Source organism: Grampus griseus (genome assembly GCF_964374135.1).
Source record: "Grampus griseus genome assembly, chromosome: 3".
Classification (NCBI taxonomy): Eukaryota; Metazoa; Chordata; class Mammalia; order Artiodactyla; family Delphinidae; genus Grampus; species Grampus griseus.
This window is the reverse complement of record NC_139019.1, coordinates 75,078,437-75,104,321: the sequence shown is the minus strand read 5'-3', so window position 1 is coordinate 75,104,321 and position 25,885 is coordinate 75,078,437. Positions and strand designations below refer to the sequence as shown.

At 36.0% G+C, this 25,885-nt stretch overlaps 1 protein-coding gene across 3 annotated transcripts in view; it reads left to right on the top strand.

Annotated features, from left to right (window-relative positions):
- The window catches only part of ARB2A (ARB2 cotranscriptional regulator A), a 419,560-nt gene that overhangs the window by 40,708 nt on the left and 352,967 nt on the right, over window positions 1-25,885 (top strand). For all 3 annotated transcript variants that reach the window (XM_082651759.1, XM_082651758.1, XM_082651757.1), the window contains one exon: window positions 2,585-2,685. In XM_082651759.1, coding sequence (XP_082507885.1) covers window positions 2,585-2,685 — 101 coding nt within the window. The remainder of the gene's footprint in view (window positions 1-2,584; window positions 2,686-25,885) is intronic.

The window sequence follows — 25,885 nt, the reverse complement described above, 5'->3', positions numbered from 1 at the left end:
GGTCTTAGACTCCACCACCAATCTGATAAAATATATGGATACACTTCAGAATAATGGGCATTTGGGTATACACAGGAAATTTTACAACTGAATTTTGAGGACTCTAAAATAAAATGTCCTAAGTCAGCCCTTTGACAGTTGCTGAAGAGATTTTCCAAACCTTTGAGAAATACCAAATTTGCAAATACAACTATAACATAAGTGATCCAGGTTATCTTTTCTGGTTAAGAATGCTTACTTTCTTTGCCTCTTTACCTTCTTTTCGCTTTTAATACTAGAGTAGCATTGACATGTATACACTACCAAATGTAAAATAGGTAGCTAGTGGGAAGCAGCCACATAGCACAGGGAGATCAGCTCAGTGCTTTGTGCTGACCTAGAAGGGTGGGATAGGGAGGGTGGGAGGGAGACGCAAGAGGGAGGGGATATGGGGATATATGTATATGTATAGCTGATTCACTTTGTTATACAGCAGAAACTAACACAACATTGTAAGGCAATTATACTCCAATAAAGATGTTTAAAAATATATAAATAAAAATAAAATCAATGAAAAACAAAAAAAAAACCAACAAGCAAACAAAAAGTACTAGTGCTGATAGTTGGCTGTTTTGATAGGGCTTATTTTCCCTAAAGTATCAAAATCATTATCACTTTATGAGAATTATTATGTCCAAAATGAACAGAGAATTAAAAAAAAACCAAACCTCTCTTTGAGATGTAGTTATAAGTATCTATATCTAACTACCTAAACTCACTATCTAGGTAAGTCAGTTCCCCTTCACACAGCAGTCTCATAGAAAATACATTTAAAATTTTAGTGCAGCAATATTACACATTACTGTATGTCATGTACCTTTAAGGTTGCTTTAGTCAAAATACCAAGTGCTAGATTTGCAGATGTCTTCAATCTGCTTGTATTGGTATGCTAAATGGGAATTTCCCTGTCCTAGAAAGAAAACTGTAGATGTACCTTACAATTTACATGGCATCGTCTGACCATAAAAGAGTGTTATAATGAGCCAGTGCAGTGTCTCATGTTGAGTATTAAAGAACTTTACAAGTAAGGATTAGCCCTTATTTTATATATTAAAAATACCCATTTTATATGTAGTAAAATTGATTCATAAAAATAATGAAATAGTTTTACTTAGAGTAGTATATTTCCTGGCTTTAGTTTCAGTGCCACAGCTTTCCTTTCAAGTCTTTCTTCACTCTTGCATGTCCTCATTGGATAAAAATCAAATACTAATAACTCCATTCAGCTTGACCATGTCCCTCTTCTGCCTCTGAAGTCTTTCTTGTGCCTCATTGCTCTTAGGATAAAGTCCAAACCCAGTAGTTTGGGCCTTCTGCTATTTGATTCCACGTGTCCTCCAATGTTATATTATTTTATTTGGTTCATACTCTTTTTGTTTCTTTTAAACTGGGTTGTTCACCATTATTTGAACTTGCTGTCATGTTTTTTCAAAATTCTGTTTATGTTGTCTGAGTAGGGGCGGGAGGCAAGGTGTTAAAGCACTTGGTCTGTGGTCTGTTTCTCTCTTGAATACCAGGGGAATGCTTCTGGGGAAAGAAAGAAGACAGGTGGCCTGGTCTGTGCTATGAGGAGAATCCTTATCCATGGAGTATTTTGAGCAGGATAACTGGTTTGGCATTGCTTATGGTTAAACAAACCTATAATCTGTGGATATGTAGGGCATGTTTCTCTGAAAAATATCACATGAGCAGTACAACTCTCTGGCACATAAAATGGAATTGTTTTATAACCAGCATGCTCACCAATGTGTTAGGTAACTCATGTGCCCCACTTAGAGACATCACCTATTCTGAACCAGAGAGTGCTATCCAGTGAGAGGATAGGCCCTGGGAAGACATGGTCAGGCTGTTCCAGACCTGCTTTGCCTGTGCCTCTTGATTGCTTGTACCCTTAAAGTTATTAGTAAAGTTATTAATTATCAGCAAAATCTCTGAATTGTGTGAGTCTGACTTGACAGTCTAAACCTGTGTTGGCTCACTGTCTCTCTCCAATTTCCGTTTTAAATCTTACTTGTATTTCAAGGCCTAGTTGAGAAATTTCACTAAAACCTTCTGAACCTATTCTAGCCTATAGGCATCCTTCATTTTTCTAAACTCATTTTAGACTTTATTATCTATGTGAATTGCCTGTAGCAGTTTTTAGACTGTTGACTTACTTCATTCTTGTTTAACTCTCTGAAAAGTTGCTTAACTTTTAAATGTTTATGCTGTTACTCCTCAGGTAGCCTCTAAGCTTAGGAATGGGGACCACGTTCACGGCTATAGCTAGCAAAAATCCTCATACGTTGTAGGCCCTCAAATATTGTTAATTTGCTTTGGATTAGAGAAACAAAGATCAGAGACATAGCATTTGAGTACTTGGGGTCATTCTTTTATACTATGTATATGTTTGCATCATATGGATATTTGAAGAAAAAAATCTGATAAAAAAATGAAACTGTTCTGAGAAAGATATTTTAAATTTTTATTAGACATTATTTATTTACTTTCCATATTATTATAAATGTACTCTGAATCATAGCAATATTGTTTGTTTGTCTTCTAGAGGGGCAGTTAAGGCACATAAAAACCGGGGAGCCATTTGTTTTTAACTACCGGGAAGACTTGCACAGATGGAACCAGAAAAGATATGAAGCGCTTGGAGAGGTATGGTCGTGTATACAACTTCAACCTTGTGTTTTTCCAATTTTAAATAGTCAGAATAAAGGTTTTGAAGCTGAAGCAGTACATGCACTCTTTCTACAAAAAAGTGATTAAAAACAGTTTTTGCATTTTTTAATTTTTTGTGGTAATGCTAGAAACATATTTTCAGTTTAAAAGTTTATGCTTTTACATAAATATATCCTTCCCATGACCTTAATATTTTGTAGTGAGTCGTTATAAGGGGAACAAATTCATGCTAAATTTTCTATTTTTAATGTTTTTAGGAGCTTGAATCCTCTGCTGTGCGAGGAAGAATAAGTGTTCTTTTAAGTGCTTATCTAAAACAAAAAACAAAAATCAAAAGAGTTGCTTGTGTTAACTGTGTGAGGTGATGCATGTGTTCATTATCCTGATCTTGGTAATTTTTCTACAATGTATAGCAAATCATCTTATTGTGCACTTTAAATATATACAATTATAGTTGTCAATTATTCCTGAAAGTTAAAGAAATTACTTATGTATATGAAGAAGATTGATATTTGGCTAATAAATTGGATATAACCTACTTAATCTTTGACTTGATAAAGGATTAGGCCTTGTGAAACATTAGATACCTCACATGCTACCACTGGTAGGAACCTTTGAAAATGTCATTTGTCATTCAAGTGAATGTTTTGTTAAAACTCAAAGTTGTACTCATTGGCGTCATATTAAGTATTTTCAATAAAATGCATATGGACACATTTGTTTAGTGCGATAACTAAACAGCCACTTTACTTCTATAAGGAAGAGCTGAAGGTTTTATTTCTTTTTTGGCTCTTTAATAAAGTAGTCAAAATTAATAAATTAATTAAAATTAATAAAGTTAAAATTAATTATTTGGTTAAACAGTAGCATAAAGAATATATGAAATTTAGTTTATGTTTTCTGGGAGACAGTTTTCCTTGGATCTCTTCATTTCTGCACGTGTCTGAGCAAAGGCATTGACAACTTTTGTTCTGGACCATCTTTTTGAGGATGTCTGTATAGGAAACAGCCTTGGAAGAGAGAGATTGTGTCTTCCTCCAAGGCAGAGGGCAGATTTGTTTGTGTCAAGGTACTTTCACCTTCTTTCCCTACTAGTGGCAAAGGATGAGCAGGTTTGCTAGCAACCCCCTCGTTAAATTGGGCTTCATAAGTTTGAGGTTCCACAGCCATGATACAATGTCACTGTGTGCTCAGCCTCTACCCTGGGCGTATCAACATTGCCTCTTTGGTATTTGAGGGGCAGGAGAAACAGATGAAAACGTGAAGCTCATACTGCTTGCTGTAACCTGGGTAATAAAATCCTTTGTCTCTTACCCAGGAGTCTAGTGTCTTCTGGCTGCAACCATGAAACTGTAGTGGGCTAACTTTTTAACTTGCAACTCAGAGTAAAATCACAGACTCATGAGAGTTCTTGACGTTGTTCTCCAGCATTTGTAACTTAACTGTATTTAATGCCCTGAATGATTTCTACTGTCCATAAAAAAGAGTTTGCCTAATTCCACATGACTTAATTATGTGCTGCAGACTGATAGTATTTTTATTATAGAATATCCATACTATGTGGCCTTAGAGAAGGACTGGGATTGTTTGTTTATTTTTAATGGGGATTACATTTTACTCTTTTCCATAAGCCATGTACATTTGTTCACTGGGATAGGTGCTGTTCTCCAAACATCTGCATTTTTGACATCTGCATCTTTTTCAGTCTCAACCTATATCCTCCAACATCATCTTTATAAAAATCTAAGTAGTGTGTCTTATTAGATATTCCCATGTGTAAGTGATTCCTTTCTGAGATCTGAGATCTCCTACCTAATTCTTTGGACATATGGAGGGTCACAAAAAAATTTTAAACCTCACAGTCAACTCAAGACTTATGTCAGTATAATTCTGAAAGTTCTTGTATAACTGTCTACAGTTCCTAGAAAACAAATAAACATCATGTTTAAATTCTGGAAATATTTAGTACTTCATATTACCAATAAGATCTCTAGTTCCATTAAGCGAGAACCTGTGAAGAGCCTCTCACCACAATGTCCTAGATGTAGAAGCACTGAAAAATCTCCTTTCTCCTCAGTGATGGATAGGACGGAATTCAGAAATTTGAGTTTATTGCCTGGGAGGCTGCCTTAATAAACAGCTTTGGATATGCTTAAGATTTAAGTTTTAAGGAAACGAATTTTGACTTCAGGCTATAGCCTAAACCAAAAGCCCTTCTGTTTTCTTAAGTGTTTTCCTACTGAATATTGAGTTTTGTCTTGAGCTGAGAGGTACTATATATGTTTCACAACTGCTGTTTTAGTTTATGTGTATTTCTCTCTTAAGGAGATTATTATAGCAATCATTCAGTAGAAATTGTTTTTAAGACTTGCTCCTGAAATGCTCTATCATTTTTATGTAAATTAAACTTATTGTGTGAGTAAAATAAACTGAGATGTCATTTTCTTTTTAGAATGCAGTGCCATAAGTACACAAAAGAGTACTCTTTACCTTCAAATAGTTACATTTTTGTAATCAAATGCTTTTGCTAATATGTATATATATATTTTACTGTCTACATATAGCTTGATAAAAACATATAGCCTTTAATAAGTTTGGTTAATTTCTCTAAATTTAGAAAGATACTTTCAGTTTTAGGAAGTGGGAGAGTGGTGTGAAAGGGTAATTTTCAAAATAGAAGTCTTTAATGTATGTACATTGGAGCAAAAGGCCAAGGAATAACATTTCTGTTAGACACAGAAAGACTAGAAAGGCTATCATGTTACGTAGTAAATAGAATGGTAAAAACTCAGCATGTCAAATTTTCTCAACTGTCTCTTTCATGTCAATACTGAATTACTATTAAATGCAGAATTTGTAATCCAGCAGAAATTCTAATGAAAGATTTGATTTTCTTGCCTAATTTGGGTCTTTGCATTTCCTTTGATATTTGTTTACTTCTTTAAAAATTAATAAATTGTCAATGTGCTTATTAGTAAGAGGATAGCAGTGATTGGATAGTCTTACAAGCTTGGCTTTTTATTCATGGATAGGATCACACTTACAAAAAAAAGAAAAAGTAAGGGCATGATTTTTTTCCCTGGACCTAAATTAGTAGTATGTCTTGTAAAATAGTGGAAACTTACTGAAAAATATTGCATCAGAAAAAATGGAATTTATTGAAGAATGTAGGCCAGCAGTGTCTTTTGGGGTTTTTTCTAATGGCCATATTTAGGTACTTGAAATAGGAGCAACTTAAAGTAAAGAATAATAATATAAATTATTATTTTAATATTCAAATATTTGAATATAATGTGATTATCTGCGTATAACTATTACCTTCATATAAGGTGAAATTCTCACGTCTCATATTGTGACAGAAACAAAGGTCTGGCTGTCAGGAGATCTGGGTCCTAGTTCTGGCTCAGCACTATCTGTGTGACTGGGAAAATATAAGATGAGCCTAGGACATCATCTTTTTCTGGAAAGCAAACATTTAGTCTAATGGAAGTATGTGAAGAGGACAGAGAAACCAACTTGAAAGGATTTCCTTTGGCCAAAATTGGGACAATTCGAGGGTAAAACAGAGTTAGGATTCTATTGATTATAAAACATTTAATAAAAAGTCATGATTCCATAACATTTTAAAAAAATGTAGTTAATGTGCTATCGTAAGATGAAAATTATCTGAAAATTGGTAATCAAAAGGAGAGAATTAAGTAGCTAGACTTTTTATTAGGAACTATTGTTCATTTGCAGGTGAGGAAGGAATGTTCTACTTTACCAAAGAATACTGGCTACTAAAAGTAAAAAAATATGACAAAATTAGAAAATCACCATAATTCTAAAGATGTTCCTTCAAGATTCCCATTTCCTGCTTAGTCAGTCAAACTCTAATCTAGGAGCTACTGTGAAGAGACTTTGCAGATATAATTAAGGTTACTCGTCAGCTGATCTTAAGATAGGGAGATTGTCCTGGATTATCTGGGTGGATTCAGTACAATCACAAGAGTAATTAAAAGCAGAAGAGAAAGGCAGAAGAGTCAGTCACAGAAATTCTGCAGAAGAGGCAGGAAGAGAGATTCCAAGCATGAGGATTCAACACACCATTGCTGGCTTTGAGATAGAGGACCCACTTGCAGGAACCAGAGAGAGGCCTGTAGGAGCTAAGGGTATCCCTGAACTGACAGTCAGCAAGGAAAACAAGGATCTCAGTACTGCAGCCTCAGTGAACCGGATTTTGTCAACAACCTGAGTGAGCTCGGAACGGGCCTTTCTCCAGAACCTCCTGATAAGAGCCCATCTGGCTGACACCTTGATTTTGGCCTTGTGAAACCTAGAGCAGAGAAACCAGTAGAATCAACCCAGATTTGTGATCTATAAATTGTGAGATGCTAAATTGTGTTTAAGCTATTAAGTTTGTGGTAATGTGTTAGAAAACTACCACACAACCCCTTAATGAAATGATTGATTCAGATGAGGATCATGAATGTATACTAATTTCATTAGGTGAAAGGATGTGAGGGAATATTTGCACAGTGTATTTGTACAGAATATTTGCAAAGTATTTCCAAAGTATCACCTCACAGATTTCTTGCAATTGTAAGGGGGCAAAATATGTACCTTAAAATAGAGATCTAGCTGTCAGCACATTACCTAAGTGAACAAAGTTAGTATCACTATTTTATTTTATTTTATTTTTTTTGCGGTACGTGGGCCTCTCACTGTTGTGGCCTCTCCCGTTGCGGAGCACAGGCTCTGGACGCGCAGGCTCAGCAGCCATGGCTCACGGGCCCAGCTGCTCCGCGGCATGTGGGATCTTCCCGGACCGGGGCACGAACCCGTGTCCCCTGCATCGGCAGGAGGACTCTCAACCACTGCGCCACCAGGGAAGCCCAGTATCATTATTAATAGAAGAACTTGACGTTACGCGTCTTCTGATATGATGCAGTTTGAAGTACACAGCATTAACCGTGAATATTCTTGCTATGTGTATTGAATCTGACGCTAATCAGACCTTTAGATGTGTCTTCCATTTTCGTGAAATATAGGAATAGAGGGAAAAGTAAATGACACCACAAGGACACAGTCCAGAACATGGGACATGTAAAACACAATGCCATTAAAAATACTGAAAAGATTTATGTGTCAGAGGTAAAGAAACTGTTGTAGATGAAAATAAACAAGGAGATAGCAACCAGTTTCAGTGTATGAACATTGATGGGATTTTTGTTTAAAAAAACTAAAGCAAACAAAAAAACCTGTACACTCTTTAGGGGCAACTGAGGAAGAATTGTTAGTTTCTTTAGGTGTGATAATATTACGTATTACAGTTATGTAGGAAAATGTCCTTATTCTTAGGTGATGCTTGTGAAATATTTAGGGAGAAGGTCATGATGCCTGCAAGCTATTTTTAAACGCTTCTTGAGAAACAGGAAAAAACCACAGAAATAAACAGAAAGCATATATGGCAGAATGCTGTTAAGAATTGTTCAGTCAAGGTGGGAGATGTAAAAGTGTTTATTGTACTATTTTTCAACATTTCTGTGTGTTTGAAAAGTTTCACAAGTTGAGTATTGGGAAAGAAGAAGCTGGTGATAGGAAACTTGAAGGAGCTTTGTGTTTGTGGCTTTTTCCCTGTCAGGCTATATACTTCAGTGTTCTTGGACTGTACCATTTTATTTGGGACCCTTCAAATATCTAGAATTTGGAGTACTTCTTTCTGGGATAACAACATCCATTCTAGCACTTGAGTTGTTTCCAAAGAGTTTGTTCCATTTCTTAGGAATACCTTACTTAGTATTTTGCCTGGGGCATAAATGCATTTGGCATCACAGAAGGAATGAACTAGGTGGGTGAGTATTATGACAGTTTCTATGAGTCTCTCATACTCCTGTATGTCTTATTAGATATGCCAAGAATACAGGAGTCTGCCTGCTTTTTACCTGGGCCATTTCTCAAGAGTTGTGTTTGCAACAGGCAGTATTGAAGCATGAGGTTAGGTCTTCCTCTGGGACAAAGAACAGGCTTGCTTACAGCTTACTAGGAAATGATGGGCTCCCCAAGCTGGGTATTCCTCAGCTTTGACCTGAACTGCTCTGTGTGCAGCATCCATCTAGGGTCACATCATGTTGTGCCCCAGGGACTTGGGGTCCAGGGAACCAGTGCAAATATGCTGATGCTATGCTGTGATTAATAGTCCTTTATCTGTGACCCAGAAGTTTTGTGTCTGTTGTTAGCACCCATGAAAGTTAACAGGCTAGGTGATTAGTTTGTAACTAATGCAAAAGCAAATCTCAGACCTGTCAGTGTAATCCCTCTGTTTTCAGTCTGACTTCTCACTTCCACTCTTCACTGGATCTGCATTTTCCAAGCCTTGAAACCCCTGAGGTTCTGCTGGGCCAGTAACCTACTTTCCTAGTTTAAATGGATGGCACTACCATTCATCCAGTTTTGTAAGGCAGAAACTACATAGTCCTTTCACTCATCATGTTTGACTTCATGTGACCAGGTCTTGTTATTATACCTTTTTACGTCACATCTTTTTCCATGTCTATTGCTACTGGTTTAGCTTAGGTCTGTATCATCTCTTAAACTAGATTACTGCAGTTCAGCTTCATGATGAAATGCGTCCCCCTGTCAGAATTCATATATTGAAGCTCTAACCTCTTATGTGATTGCATTTGGAGATAGGGCTGTTAGAAAGTAATTAAGATTAAATGTGGTCATAAGGGTGGGGCCCTAATCTGATATGATTGGTACCTTTATAAGAAAAGATCTCTCTCTCTCTTCCCCCTTCCCTCTCTCTCTCCCTCTCTCCCTCTCTCTCTCTCTCTTCCCCATTTCATGTACACACTGAGGAAAGGCCATGTGAGGACAGAGCAAGAAGGTAACTGTCTACCAGCCAGAAAGAGCCCTCTCACCAGGAACCTAATCAGCCAGCACCTAGATCTGGTACTTCCCAGCCTTTAGAACTGTGAGAAATAAATTTCTGTTGTTTATGCCACCTAGTCTGTGGTACTTTGTTATGGCAGCCTGATCAGACTAAGACACTACCTGCAATGTGGTCCATCCATGCCTGCCTCCTTCCACCTCCATCTTTGAACCTGTTCTCAATGCTGCTACCAGAGATATCTTTTAAAGCTGCAACTGTGAGCATGTTTGCCTGTTTTTAGAACCTTTATGTGCTTCCCTACAAAATGAATTTCAAACTGCTTGCCTTGTTATACCAGACCTTTCATGAGTTGGCCCTTGCATATTTTTCTGGCTTTATCACTTGCCTCCTCTCTTGCCCCAGTTCCCACTCACCCTATGCTTGAGCTATATAAACCTACTTGTGGTTTTCTAATATGCCATGCTGTTTTATATCTCTGGGCCTCTACTCATGCAGGGAGCATTTGGTGCCAAGGATGCAGCTTTACCACCCTCCCTCCCATCTGCTTGCAGAATATTTATTCATCTTTCAAGCTTAGATCAACCTCTAAGAAAACTTTCTCTGATCCACATAGGATAGAATGGACCTCTCTCTTCTTTGTGTCTCAAATTTGCTTTTAAAATAATTCTGTTATAACACGTATAATATATTATTTCTCTTAGTGTGTAATGTATCTTTCTCCTTTTACTAGATGTGTTGGGGGCTTACCTAAGGCTAAATAGATAGTGTATTAGTCACGGTTCTCCAGAGGAACAAAACCAATAGGTTGTACATATAGAGAAAAATACATTTATTTTAAGCAGTTTGCTTATGTAATTATGGAGGCTGGGTGAGTCCAAAATCTGATGGGGAGGCCGGCAGGCTAGAGAACCAGGCAAGAGTTGATGTTGAAGTTTGATTTCAAAAACAGTCTGCAGGCAGAATTCCCTCTTGCTCTGGGGAGATCAACTTTTATTCTTTTAAGCCCTTCAACTGATTGGATGAGGCCTACCCTCATTAGGGAGGTCAATCTGCTTTACTTAAAGTACACTGATTTACATGTAAATCTCATTCAAAAACACCCTCACAGAAACAGCCAGAATAGCATTTGACCATGTATCTGAGCACCATAGCCAGCCAAGGTGCCCCATAAAATTAACCATCACAGATAGTGATCGTATCTAGATGTAATTTAGTCTGAATATGCCATAAGACCTCACATAGCCTTCCTCAGGCTCAGGGTGGAGTCATTCTCTGCAGGGATTCAAGCCCACAATGTGATGCCTACTGTTTTTTTCCCACTAGAACCCCACAGTTTCTTTCTGTCCTGATTAATTGCTTTCCATGCACAGAAACAAGGGTGATATGTATTTGTACTATGGTATGATAAGCATTAGGCAGCTATGTTTTTTTCCATTATAGCCAGGAACTTTTCTAAGCTTTCAGTCATTAAGGTTTACAGTTTCACAGTGACCAGCCTGCTAGGAGTTGTATATTGCATGATTTGATGGCCCAGCAGGGAACAATTCCTGGAAATTCCTCCCCAAATCTATCTATTGTAGTAGATGTAACCTGATAAATAAGAATCGAAAGATACTGGTATACTACTAGAGTTCCATTCATTCATCAGCAGTTGGTCCTTTTCAGCATCGTAGTGAATGAAGGACCAAAATGTCTCCAGTTTGATGCTACTCAGGTTAGACCTTGTCAGGTTCCAAAACAGAGGCAGTCTTGGCAAACATATAGCTTCACCCCAGTGGGCATTTACTGTTGTAAGACACAATAGAAGAATTGTATTGTCATACCAGCATCCTCCCCAACCCCATCTTCCTCAGATCCCTTGCAAAAGCAGAGAATTCGATTTCGTGGGGACCCTCCTTTGGTCCCCTTCTTGCTGAGTGTGAGCATACACTTGTGAAGGTCTGTAAGCTAGCCCTTCTTGACTTTATTTCTACCCATTTTTGATAACAGATGTTCAGTTGCCTGCTCCAGCTTTCTGTAAACCTCTATGCTAAGCATGATAAGCAACATGATATGTGCATTTGAGGTGTTGTTTCTTCACCTGTGGTTAGACACTGTGTGCCATAAAATAAAGTTTTTGACCTGAAAGCTTTCCAAATCGGTTCTGTGTTTTTTGCTCCAGTCCTTTTATTGTGTTTTGAGTGTTTACATTTACCTCCAAGTATGCAAAGCTCAGTCCAGAGTGTCTATACCGCTCATGCCCATTATAGTCTCCCGGGACTATGGGCAGTGGTCCAGTATAGTTCACTTGCCAACTGTGTGTGGAGCCTTCACTGTAGGAAATCTGCCTCATAGCTGTTTGCAGTCTGTCTTATCATTGGTGGATGGTACAGTCCTTGTTGGCATTTTGTATCTCAGAACATACAAGAGGAATAAACTGACTGTCAGCCGCTGTTGCACGGCTACAGCTCTGCTGTGTCCATATATTTCATAAGCCAAAGTGGCAATGTTGAGTCGAGTGAGCATACTAAGTATCCACCTGTTGGTTAGAGTCACCTTATGATTATTTTGATGGGAATCCACATGTCCTCCTTTAAATAAAGAGTCCCTTAAATTCCCATAGGGTCATGCCCCTTACTCCTGGGCATCTGCCATAGGCTCCAGTCTGCATTTCTGAATTACTTTCCTAGTTTACTTTTCCATAGCCCATCTGTCTGACCGTGTGACCAAGCCATTCACTGGCACCCATGAGTTACACAAACTGCAGGGCCCATGGGGTTGTCTAATTCTCCTGTCACTGAAAGGATAACAACGTGTAGTTCTGCCCACTGAGATGATTTATTCTAATCTTCTTTAATCAGAGTTTCTTCCATCAGTTGGTCACAGTGTGGAAGCTTTCCAAACAGGATGCTGTCTGTCACCTTGGAACTGACATCTGTAAACCAAGCAGCTTTTTGTTTGTCAACTAGGGGTTGCTAATAGGATACTCCCCGTGTGGCACTAGGATCCAGTAGTCATCCAGGTACCTCCAAAGTTGGTCCTAAGGGAAAAGAGACTATCTGCTCATAAATATATATCTTGTTTTCCTCTGATAGATATTCCTGTATCAACCATTTCCATTTCATTATGGAAATTTTCTTTTCACTGCCTACCTTATTAGAACGTTACTCTGACATTACACAAAACATTATGGGTAGCTCAGATCTCAAGATTATTTCCTTCAGTTATGGAGGCAATTTCAGTTAATGACCAGTAATAAGCCGTTGTCTTTCAAACAGCATGTACTGCGTTGCTGCATCTGGACATTTTCTTGTCTAAAACCCAGCAGTCACTGCTGGGCAGCACTCACAGACTTTTGCCATAAGTTCTAGTCCGGATGAGTGAATTCAAGTTACAAAAACTTCCAAAATTATATATAAGTGTAGATCATAAGAACCCACATATATTGACTGGGCTACTATGGCCTTTTGTAATTCAGACATAGCCTGCTGTTGCTCAGGCCTTCATTTAAATATGGCCTTCTTTCAGATAGCTTTATGGGTAGGAGCTAGCAATATGCCCAGATATAGAATATGTCCCCTCTATAATCACAGCAACACAACTGGGTGTTGTGCTTCTTGTTTGGTTTCTGAGATAGGCAATGGCAGCTGTTTATTGCTAGTTGCCTGTGGAATATCACCAGTGGCTCCTGTCTAAGTTATTTATCAAAACTTTAACATATGAGTAGACCCTCGGATCTTTGTTGAATTTACCTACCAAATTATTAACCAAATAATGAGAGTAAACTGGTGAATTCAGATACTCTTGTGGCAAAACAACAAATATGGGATCCTTCCCGCATGAAGGTAAATGGTGGTTGACTCTTTTCTGATAGATATCAAGAAAAAGGCATTTGCAAGATCAAAAAAATAAATCTTCCTTTAAATAATATTGAAAAACTACTGCCTTGTTTTTGACTTATAGAATGAGAGGATAATAGAGAAATATATAATTTTTCCTGATGAACTTGGTTAGCTGGGTAGAAAAACAAATAAGATAAATAAAACGCTAACTCCAATGTAAAAAGCTAGAACATTTAATAACTAAGGCCAGACGGGGATTAGTTATGTGTCTAATAACAAGTGAGAGTAAGACAGTGGTGTGAGGTGGTTAAAAATCATTGATTGGATGGTTTGTACTGAGCCAGAGCCTACAGGGTCACCGGGAATAAACACGCACGAGTGCACATAAGCACAGTTTTTTAAATGAAGATGCGGACTCAACCAGTGGAAGACTTTTTTTCAATCAACGTTTACACACTTAACGAGAGAACAGTTTTCAACTAAAGTGGACAATTAGTTCTTAGGCAGGATTTCCGAAAGAGACTCAGCCAGAGCTGTGATGGTGTTCTTGGTTAGCAGTTGTAGCCTGGCATGACAGGTAACTGTTACTTTTCAGCAAGCATTTGTCAAGAATCAAGTCATTGCCTCCTGTCAGGAATCCATATGTGCGTTGCATAGAGCAACAGACTGGAGACACGAGGCCTCAACCTGCTAAAGTGGGTGTCTACTCCTCCACGCTCAAAGATTTAAGATAGGGTGTTAAAGTTAAGTGTTTTATTAGAGTACAAGTAGGCTCAATTTGCATATGTTTTATGGTAAATTTTAAAATAAAAGAACTCACTGTATATTACCCAAATGCATTATTTTTTGCTTTTTTAAATTAGGCTGTGATTTTGCCTTTATTATTAAATGTTATCTCTGGACCAGTTTTATCTACAAAATGTCATCTATACATAGCTCTTCAGAACCTAACCTCTCTTATAAGTAGGCAGTTACCTATATTAAATGTGACTGTAAGCCACTGTCTATCTTTTGTTCACTCTGACCCTTTACACCTTGTAAGTTGTTTCATCTGACTGTGATGGTAAAGGCTGTGTATGGTAGTCACTAAAGTGGGAATAAGGAGTACATATGCTTGTAAAAACTTCATGATTATTAATATGTTTTGATACTGTTTTATTGCTATGGTTACCCAAACAATCATAATTGACATCATAGGTTTTAAAATAATATGTAATGGGTATGTTAGTAATTCTGTGAGAAATAACAAAAAATACATTTGCCTAGCTTCTCTTTTTTATTCTGTTTTCACATGTGCAGTTTCTTATGCTATGACCTTTTATTTTTTTATCTCACTTTCTCTACTGCTTTTTTCTAGCCAGCATTTAAACATGCATAAGTCTCTCCCATCTTAATGATTTTTAGTTCTTGTTTTGTTCGTTCACTTAGCAATGTTTGACATTGTAACTTCTTTCTTTTCAAAATATTGTCTTAACTATGCCCTCATGTAATGATATTCTCTGGTTTTCTTCTTAACCTCTGTGAACACTTGTTCTTCATCTCCTTTGCACCTTCTAGTACTTTTGTCAATCTGTTAACGTGAGGTGTGTCAGGACTCAGTTCTAGGTCTTCTGTTTCTCTCTATTCATTTTCCCTTGGTGAACGATTATGCTCCCATAGCCTCTGATGCCATCTTTGAGTTATTTGACTCTAAACCCTAATCTATATCCCTATCTCCCTGTGCTCTGGACTGGACACCTTCACTTGGCATTTCATTAGGCACCTCATACTCTGCTTGTGTAAAACTGAACTGATTGATCAGCTTTCCATTCCCCAGGAAACGTTTTCCTGTGTATCAGTAATCTATCTAGTCATTCAGGCTAGCTACCTAGGAGTTAAGCTTGAGTTTTTCCTCTCCCTCAATTTGTACAGCTCACCACTCTTTCTAGTTTCCTACTCACTGGTTCCCTAATCCTCTCCATCCATGGTGAGTCCACGTTAGTCTCAGGGTTCTTTTCCTTGTTTGTTTATTCATTCATTCATTTAGTCATTAATTTAAAACTTTTTTTTTTTTTGACTGCCTACTCTGAGCCAAGCAATGTTCTGGGTACTGAGGATATCACACAGTTAACAAAACAGATAAACATTGAATGGAGATCACATTTTTTGTGGAGAAGGGGAAGACAGATAATAAACAAAATAAATAGTATTTAGCTGTTGACAGTGTTTTTGAAAAACTAAAAGTTGTGGGTCAGGATGAGTTGAGTCTAAGCACTGTGCCCAGGAGCACTTCAGCATTAAGAAATTGAGGAGAAGGGGAGTCAACAGCAGAGACCAAGAAGAGCAGGCCATTGAGGCAAGAGTAAAACAGTGAGACTGTGATGTCCTTAAAGCCATGTGAATAATGTATATCTAGGAGAAGGAATGATGATTTCTATAGATTCAGTCAAACAGGTCAGTGAGGGTGCTCTGATTGGAGTTCTTCTGACTCATCTCCCTGGCTAAGTGTAATCCTTGACAGCTCCATTCTGAAGCCAAAATGTTATTCCAAAGTTATAAACTTTATTATCTTTTATTTCTCAGTGACTTTAGGATAAAGGTCAAACTACTTCATATGGCCTACAAGCCTCAAGCTGATATGTGTAGCTTCATTTTCCTTTGTCATACTCTATACTCAAGCCATTAAGAGCTTCTTGGGTTACTTGAATTTATTTTTCTTACAGCTTTAATAAGACCTCTATTTTTTGCATGAAACATTCCTTCCTTCCTGATCTAACTGCTACTCATTCTTCAGATAATAACTTAAGTATCACTTCTTTAGTGAGTCTTTCGCTAACCTAGAATTAGGTTAGATTCTCAGACATCATGATATTACTGTCATTACTCATTATACTTTGTTTTTTCCTTGAGTTTAATGTCTGTCTCTCTTAGATATGTCTTTCTGTCTAAACTGTAAGCTAAATGAAGTCAGAGGCTCTGTTCATTTGGTTTACTACATTATTCCTGGTGCCCAGCACAGAGTCTGGCTCAGGACCAGCACTCAATAATATTTTTTGATTGACTATAGAATAAAATGACAATATGATATTTCTGTATTGTTCAGTATTGTTATGGGACTTAAGTATTTTTCCTGTTTTGACTTCAGATATTTATATACGTAGGTAAAATGGGAAGACTTGGCATTAAAGTAGTAACAAATTCACTTTTAAAAAGTATGTATTTGGTAGAAAAATCTAACAGTCTTAGATAGACTGGAAAAGAGAAGATTGTAGAGAACTTGATCATAGTTATAGATCCCTTCAAGGTAACACTATAAATGAAGGGAGGGAATTATTTTATTCCCTGAAGATTGTAGGAAAGCAGCAGTTGCCTAAAGCTAAGGAAAACGTTTAAGCTGAAGATTCAGAAAAAAGTTCTCTGCTTGTGTACTGGGAGAACTGACGGACAATGGAACAGCCTTTAGAAGCACTCAAAGCAGTGAATTTTGAAGGTACCATATTCAAGATATAATTAGCTGTAGCCTTAGGGATGTACTGCTTTCTCTTGTGATATTCTGAAGAACTGATCATACTTCTTTTGCTTAATATTCAGAGCTTATCCTATATGTATGGCTTTAAAGTTCCCTCTACAGATTTCAGATATGACTAAAGAGAGCAAGAGCAAGGTAAATGACTTACTTAAGAACATTTAGTGCATTATTATTAGATCCCATGTTCATAGTTCTCAATCACACTGCCTGCCAGTACCATATATTGGAAACTTTGATTCAACAGTATATTCATGGGAAATTTTTTTGTATCTTTGGCCAAGTATTATGGTAACATAATATACAATTTTTATTATAGTGTAGCTAGATTTTGTTTTTTTATAAAAGTATTTAGACCAAACCATTTTTTTTATAATGCTCTAAATTAGTGTTTTAAACATGATAAATTTTTTCTAGGAAGTAAGTTGAGCATTTAGGAAGGTCATCACTTTTTTTCCTCACCAAAGTAGCTTTTAGTAAGTTAGTTCTGTAGTTTGATAAAGAGTAGGTTAGGGATTGTAATATTTACCATCTAATTTAAGATACTGATTTTTAAAGAGCTCTCCAAGAAAACCAGCTGATTTTTTCATTTTAAAGTTATATAGATAATATACTACATTTTCTTACTCAGAAATAAATGATGTATTAGTACAAATCCCTGCACTCTGCACTCTCCGCTATGTTAGGCTGTTTACCATACGGTGAACATTGCTTACTGTTGTCTGAGACGTTGTGTGTGCCGTCTCTTTCACCTGGTCTGTCCCTCTTCCTTTCACACAAACTGGGCTCTTTGTCTTCTTCAGAAGCCCTGTCAGACCCATATTTTTAAGTTTCACGTGATCACCTTTATTGGGAAGGGTGGCGGGGTTCCTTGACACAACCTTTTTGTGTTCTACACTCGTCTAGGTAGTTGCCATTTTATACGAGACTTTCTCCCTTTGATCAACGTATTATTTCCTAAAACATTTAATAAAAACCTGTAGTTCTTAGGTATTAAATTACTTGATACAACTTGATTATATAGTAGAAGCTCTATTAAGAAACTTCTAACTGGTTTCTTGCTAATTTACTGAAAGTCTGATTCACACTGAACATTATGGCTAGCCTAGGGCATTCTCTAGTGGTCTGTTTCCCTCCAGCTGAGTTTATTCCTGAACTTGTTTATTCCAGTTCTGATTTTCATTATAATTGTGTAAACCAATGAAAACTGAAAGGAAAGAAAAATATTTGGTTTGGGTTTTTTTTTTTTACCTTTAATTTTATTTTTTTTAAATTGAAGTAGAGTTTATTTACAATATTATATTAGTTTCAGGTGTACAACATAGTGATTCAATGCTTTTATAGATTGTACTCAATTACACTCCATCTGAAGTTATTACAAAATAATGCCTGTGTTTCTCTGTGCTGTACAATATATTCTTTTTTTTTTTTAATAGATCTTTACTGGAGTATAATCGCTTCACAATACTGTGTTAGTTACTGTTGTACACCAAAGTGAATCAGCATATGCATACATATGTCCCTATATCCCCTCCCTCTTGATCTTCCCTCGCACCCTCCCTATCCCACCCCTCTAAGTCGTCGCAAAGCACTGAGCTGATCCCCCTGTGCTATGCTGCTGCTTCCCACTAGCTAACTATTTTACACTCGGTAGTGTATATATGTCCATGCTACTCTCACTTTGCCCCGGCTTTCCCCTCCCACCCCATGTCCTCAAGTCCATTCTCTATGTCTACATCTTCATTCCTGCCCTCCAACTAGGTTCATTGGTAGCATTTTTTTTTTTTAGATTCCATATATATGCATTAGCATACGGTATTTGTTTTTCTCTTTCTGACTTACTTCACTCTGTATGACAGACTTTAGGTCTATCCACCTCACTACAAATAACTCAGTTTCATTTCTTTTTATGGCTGAGTAATATTCCATTGAATATATGTGTCACATCTTCTATATCTATTCATCTGTTGATGGGCATTTAGGTTGCTTCCATGACCTGGCTATTATAAATAGTGCTGCAATGAACATTGGGGTGCATGTGTCTTTTTGAATTATGGTTTCCTCTGGGTATATGCCCAGTAGTGGGATTGCTGGGTCATATGGTAGTTCTATTTTTAGTGTCATAAGGAACCTCTGTACTGTTTTCCATAGTGGTTGTATCAATTTACATTCCCACCAACAGTGCAGGAGGTTTCCCTTTTCACCACACCTTCTCCAGCTATTGTTTGTAGATTTTTTAATAATGGCCATTCTGACTGGCATGGGGTGATACCTCTTGTAGTTTTGGTTTGCACTTCTCTCATAATTAGTGAGGTTGAGCATCTTTTCATGTGCCTCTTGGCCATCTGTATGTCTTCCTTGGTGAAATGTCTATTTAGGTCTTCAACCCATTTTTTAATTGGATTGTTTGTTTTTTTGATATTGAGCTCCATGAGCTGTTTGTATATTTTGGAGATTAATCCTTTGTTGTTTCATTTGCAAATATTTTCTCCCATTCTTAGGGTTGTCTTTTTGTCTTGTTTATGGTTTCCTTTGCAAACGCTTTTAAGTTTAAGTCCCTATTTGTTTTTTTTATGAAGAAAAAATTGAGTATTTGGAAATATTGGATAAAGGCAAGTACTAAAAGAAACGTCTGTCAAATTAGATATGAATGCAATAACTGTAAGAGATTATGTGTGTGTATGTGTAAGGAGTTATAAAATCTAAATAAATTTTCACTCATTGCCTTGCAAGTATTTCTTACATGTTTTAAATGTTCTCAATGCCTTTAAAGAAAGTAAAGGAGAAATCATAGATGATGCATAATGGGTATGACATCTGTAAGAAAGAGAAACGTTACAGAATTCGAGGCAGTATGATAATACTCAAAGAAAAGTCCTTGGTTTTGTGACAGAAGATTGGTAAATGAATGAACGTTTATATTCCTAAAAGTGTATAGGACTTCCATGCCCAGCCAAAATATGGAGTAACAGGGAATGAATTTTTCCTCTGCCTTAAATAAATAAAAAGTCAGAGAAAATACATGAAGTAATAACTTTCAGACATTGCACAACAGCTTACTGCCTGTGGAGAGGCTCCAGGCTACAGCACAGGGAGGAGAAACCCAAACATAGCCTGGAGGTGTCACTGAGTTGATAAATCAGAGTTTAGGGAGGCCATACTAGGTAGGATTTGCTCAAATTTGTGGGGCAGTATGTTGGAAGGAGAGAGCTGCACAGAAGCAAAAAGAAAAAAATTCTCTAGAGACGTATAGTGGGTTTACCTTAAGTATTTGGCTGAGTACTGATCAGTGCACACACGCGAGTAATCTACTGTCTACTAAAATGCATGCTTTAAAGCAATCTAAAAACAGGGTGGAATAAGTCACTGGAAAAGAACATGAAGAGCAATCTCCGAAGTTTTCCTTGGGCTGGGCATACTTTATGTCTCACCAGAGTAAAATGATCTGCTTAATATGTGACATTGGCTATTTCTCAAAAGAGTATTGTCTTAGTACTGGGTGGAGTCAGATTAACTCTAAACTAAAGGCTATTCAGGAATCACTCCAGTAAAGCTTAAAAACATCCTCACAAGTGCCAAACTGTATAAAAGTAACTTAACTGCGTCCCACAATACCAGAATAAAGCCTCAGAACATTTTAAGACATATAGTAAATTCCAGCAACCAACATAAAATTCAGTGTCTGGCATCCAGTTATAATTACCAGGCATGCACAAACGTAGGAAGATATGACCTGTAACCAGGATAAAAATGAATCAATAGTAACAAATTCAAAATGATACATAGGGTAGAATTAGATGAGAATATTAAATTAACTGTTATAAATATACTCCATAATTCAAGAAGATAGAGAAATGAATGAACATGGTAAGGAGGAAATAGAAGATACAGTGAAGATCCAAATTGAACTTTTAGAGATGGAAAAAACAATATCTTGTTTTAAAAATACACTGGATGGGATTTATAACAGATTTGACTCTACAGAAATAAAGATAAGTGCACTTAAAGCATAACAATGGAAACTACCAGAAATGAAACACACAAAAAAGAAACGATTGAAAAAATAATGAACAGAGCTCTGGGACAATATCAAGAGACCTCAGATATTTGGAGTCCCAGAAGGAGAGGAGATGGATGGCAGAAAAAATATTTGAAGAAATAATGATTGAAAATTTTCCAAATTTGTGAAAAATATAAACCTATAGATTTTAAGGAACAAAATAAACCCCAGAGGAAAGATGAAGAAAATCACACAGAGACATAGCATAATAAAATTGCTAAGAAATAATGATAAAGAGAAATTCATAAAAACTGGTAGAGGAAAAAAGACGCCTTATATTTAGAGGATTAAGTATAACAATGACAGCAGACTTCTCATTGGAAATAATGAAAGCTAGAAGAATGTGGAGTGACAACTTTAAATTCCTAAAGAAAGAAGTCAACCTTGAGTTCTATAACCAGCAAAAACATGGTTTAAAACCAACAACAACAACAAAAAATTCAAGCATATAAAAGCTGAAATAATTCATTGTCATCAGACAATTACTACATGAAATGTTAATGGAGGTCCTTCTGGCAGAAAAAATAAACGATACCAGATGGAAATTTGGAGCTGCACAAAAGAATAATAATCATGGAAAATGTTAAATATGTGGGTAAATATACTTTTTTATATTTAAAAAAATATATCTTTGAAAGATAATGGATACAATTAAAATGGTCAAAAGGTCTGAGTGAACTTTTCTGAATAAAAGATATTCAGATGGCCAATAAGCACATGAAAAGATGCTTAACATCATTAATCATTAGGGAAATGCAAATCAAAACCATACGATCTCACTCCACACCCACTAACATGGTTATAATAAATAGAAAGATAACAAGTGTTGATGGGGATATTGGAGAAATCAGATCACTCATACGTTGTTGGTGGGATTGTAAAATGGTGAGCCAGTGTTAAAAACAGTCTGGCAGTTCTTCAGTATGTTAAACCATATGACCATAATGTTACTGTATGACCCAGAAATTCTAATCCTAAGTGTATAACTAAGAGAATTGAAAACATATGTCCCCACAAGAATGTGTATGCAAATGTTCATAGCAGCCTTATTCATAATAGCTAAAAAGTAGAAATAACCCAGATGTCCATCAACTGATGAATGGATAAGCAAAGGGTGGTATATTCATACAATGAAATATTATTTGGCAGTAAAAAGTAATAAAGTATTGATACCTGCTGGAATATGGATGAACCTTAATGACATTGTACAAGTGAAAGTAGCCAGTCACAAGAAAACACATATTGAATGATTCCAATGTATGAAATTTCCAGAATAGGTAAATATATGGAAACATAAAGTAGATTAGTCACTGACAGGCATTCGGTGCAGGGGAGTTTGAGGAGTGACTGCTAATGGGTAGGTGTTTTTTTGGGATGATGATAGAAATGTTCTAAATTTAGATAGTGGCAATTCAATTCTGTGAATATACTAAGAACCACTGGATATACAATTCAAAAGCGTGAGTTTTATGGTGTGGAATTGTATCTCAATAAAGCTGATGACAAAAGATAATTCATTTTTTAAACAGAAATAATTATAATGCATTGTAGAGTTTAAAGCATATGTACAAATAAAATGTATGACAATAGCACAAAGGCTGGGAAGGGAGAAATGGATATTTTAAGATTTTACTACTATATGTGAAGTGGTATAATATGAAAATAGACTCTGATACTTTAAAAATGTATTAGTAGTTTCTGGACCAACCTTGTAAAAAAGAACATACAGAGGTTTAGCTAAAAATGTAATAAAGAGATATAAAATGATATGACTAAAAACATCAGTATAAAAGTAGCCTGGAAAAGAGCAAAGAGGGAATGAGGAAGACATGAGAGAAATAGCAAGTCATTTAAATTCAACAATATCAACAATTATTTTAAATGTAAATGATCTAAAAGTCCCAATGAAAGAGCAGAGATTGTCATATTGGATAAAAAAGCAAGGCTTAGTCATATGCTGTCTGTAATAACCCACTTTAAATAAAGACACGAGGTATAAAAATAAAAGCATTGAAAAATGGTACATCATGTTAGCACTAATCACATGGAAGCTGGAACTATATTGATACCAGAGAAATTAGTTTCCAGAGCAAGGAATATTACTAGGGCTAAAGAGGGTCATGTAACCATGATAAATGGATTAATTCATCAAGGAGATATAATAATTCTAAAAGTTTATTCACCTAATAACAGACCTTCAGAATACACAGAGCAAAAACTGAAGACCTAAAAGTAGATACATCCAGTTATAGTTGGAGATTTTAGCACCCTTCTCAATAATTCATCAAACAAGTAGATGAAAAATCAATGAGGATATAGAAAATTTGAGCAATACTATGACCTAACATTATCAAACTGGTATTTTTAGAACACTCCATCCAACAACATAAGAATACACCTTATTTTCAAGTGTACTCACATTTACCAAAGTAGGCCATACTCTTGGCAATAAGGTCACTTTCAACAAACTTAAAAATATTCAAGTTATAAAAAGTATGTTCTCTGACTATACACAGTATATTCTCTTATAGAGAGCTATCTGGAAAAATCCCAATTTTATTGTTTAAAACTAATCCAGCAGTCAAAGAAGAAATTCCAAGGAAAAGTTTTAAATTATATATATATTAATTTACTGAAAATGGAAATATACCATATCAAAACTAGTGGGGTACAGCTAAAGCAATATTTACAGGAACACTTATAGCATTAACTGTTTATATTAAAAAGTAGAAAGGTTTAAAATTGATGACCTAAACTTCTACCTTAAGAAACTACATAAAGAGCAAATTAAATCTGAAGTGAGTTGAAGAACAAAATAATAAACATATGAGCAGAAATAAATTAAGTAGAAAACAGAATGGCAATAAGGGGGCAAAAATCAATAAAACCAAAAGGTAGATGTTTGCTGTTATCAGAAAATTTGATAAACTCCTAGCCAGAAGACATAAATTGACAATTTTAGGTGTAAGAGAGGGGATATCACTGCATATCATACAGACATTAAAAGGATAGTAAAGGAATATTATGAGTAACTTTGTGCCAGTAAATTCAACAACTTAGATGAAATGGACAAAGTCCTTAGAAAACAAACTCTAAAATCTCACTAAAGAAGAAATAGATAACCTGAATAGATCAACTCTTCCTACTAAACTATTTCTATTAAAGAAATAGTTAAAAATCCTTTCTCAAACTACGGACCCAGATGAAATCAGTGGTGAATTCTACCAAACATTTGTATAGGTCACACTGGGGAGATTAATGTAGATTTTAACCCTTTTAAAAAGATGGCTCTGATTTCAATGTGAGAAAAAATAATGTAGTATTTTAAAAATTTTGTGTAACTATGAAAGCAAAAAATAAGCTATGGAACATGTGCTTGCTTGTCTTGGTTGTCTTAAAATCTGTCTTTTTCAAATTAGAGTGTTGTATTTTAGCTAGATCAAGAGAGATAATTTGTGGAATGATTGTGTACTGATCAGTTTTCACATCACGGTTATTGAATATATAACGGTTAGCTCATTAAAAAAAAATTTTATTAGCAGGTCAGATCAGGGTGAGATGTTTCTTACTTGGTGAGTTCTTGGGGTCTTACTATCCAGACTTCTATCCTGATGCTGAGGAATTTTGAGGAACAAAGTCACAGAAAGAAATAATGGCAATGTTGGTATATTACTGATGTATTGGTGCATTTATTAAAAGCAGATGAGAGCTGTTTTTCTTTAAATGAATGCTTTTTTTGGACTAGTAAATATTACATTGATTTATATATAAATGCTTGATTCTTATAGTATCCTTTATTAAATATTCTAAATAATTTGAGGGTGGACAAACTTTTTGAATGTGAACAGATGCATTTGCCATTATTCTCTGAAAGAGTCATATATCTTGAGATTAAGGATTTATAGAGACAAATCTAATTTTGAGATGCATAATACTTAATACATGATCCTGACATTTCTTTCCAGAAATCAAATTAGTTTATTCTCGACATGCAAGTTTTCACAACCCTGTTAAAATGAGTTTATTCTCTGAACTTGTACAGAAACCTACATATCGCTAAAACGTTATCAAAGACCTTTTAAAAAGTGCCAAGAAATGAATTATATATTTAGGTTTATTCTTAATACTAGCAGCAGGAAGAGCACATTGTGAGCTAAATTGGTTAATTGAAGTTGGAATCACTACTACCTTTATACATAGATCATATACCAGAAGATAATTAAGAACTACATTAAGATAATCTTGAGGACCAATATGCTCCAAATATTTTTATATGGAGAAATATTATATAAAACATATAATTATATGAATTAACATTACTTGAAAATAAAATTTTAAATTATTATTAGCCACAACTTAAGGGCAGTATAACATGAGTAACATGACTTTTTCCCCCAATGACAGAAAATTTCAAAATCTCATCTTTTGAACAAATTTAGAGTGTAATGTACCACAGACTTTGCATAGGAAATGTTTGACAGTCAGTGAAAGTCTTCTAACCCTTGCTGCTCAGAGTGTGTCTGCTCAAAGCAGTAAAGGCAGTATCTGGTAGCTTATTAGAAATGTCCACTCTCAGGCACCACCCTGAACCTACTGAATCAGAGTCTGTATTTTAATACTATATTGAGGTGAATAATAAGCAAATTAAAATTTGAGAAGCACTGAACAACTTTTGGTGAGGTGTGAACTTTTGTGCGTCTGTATTGCGTGGCTTTCTTTCTCAAACCATAAATTTTTTTTTTTTTTTACTCTCTTCATACCCAACTGTTTCTCTTAGACTTCTCCTACCGCTTCTTCAACTCACATCTCAGACTTCTAAAGCTAGGTTGCTTTATAGTAATTTACAGCCTCACTGGTGATTAAAAGGTGGCAGAGAAGTGCTTCTTCCTTTGTACATTCTGGCCACAGCTTATAGT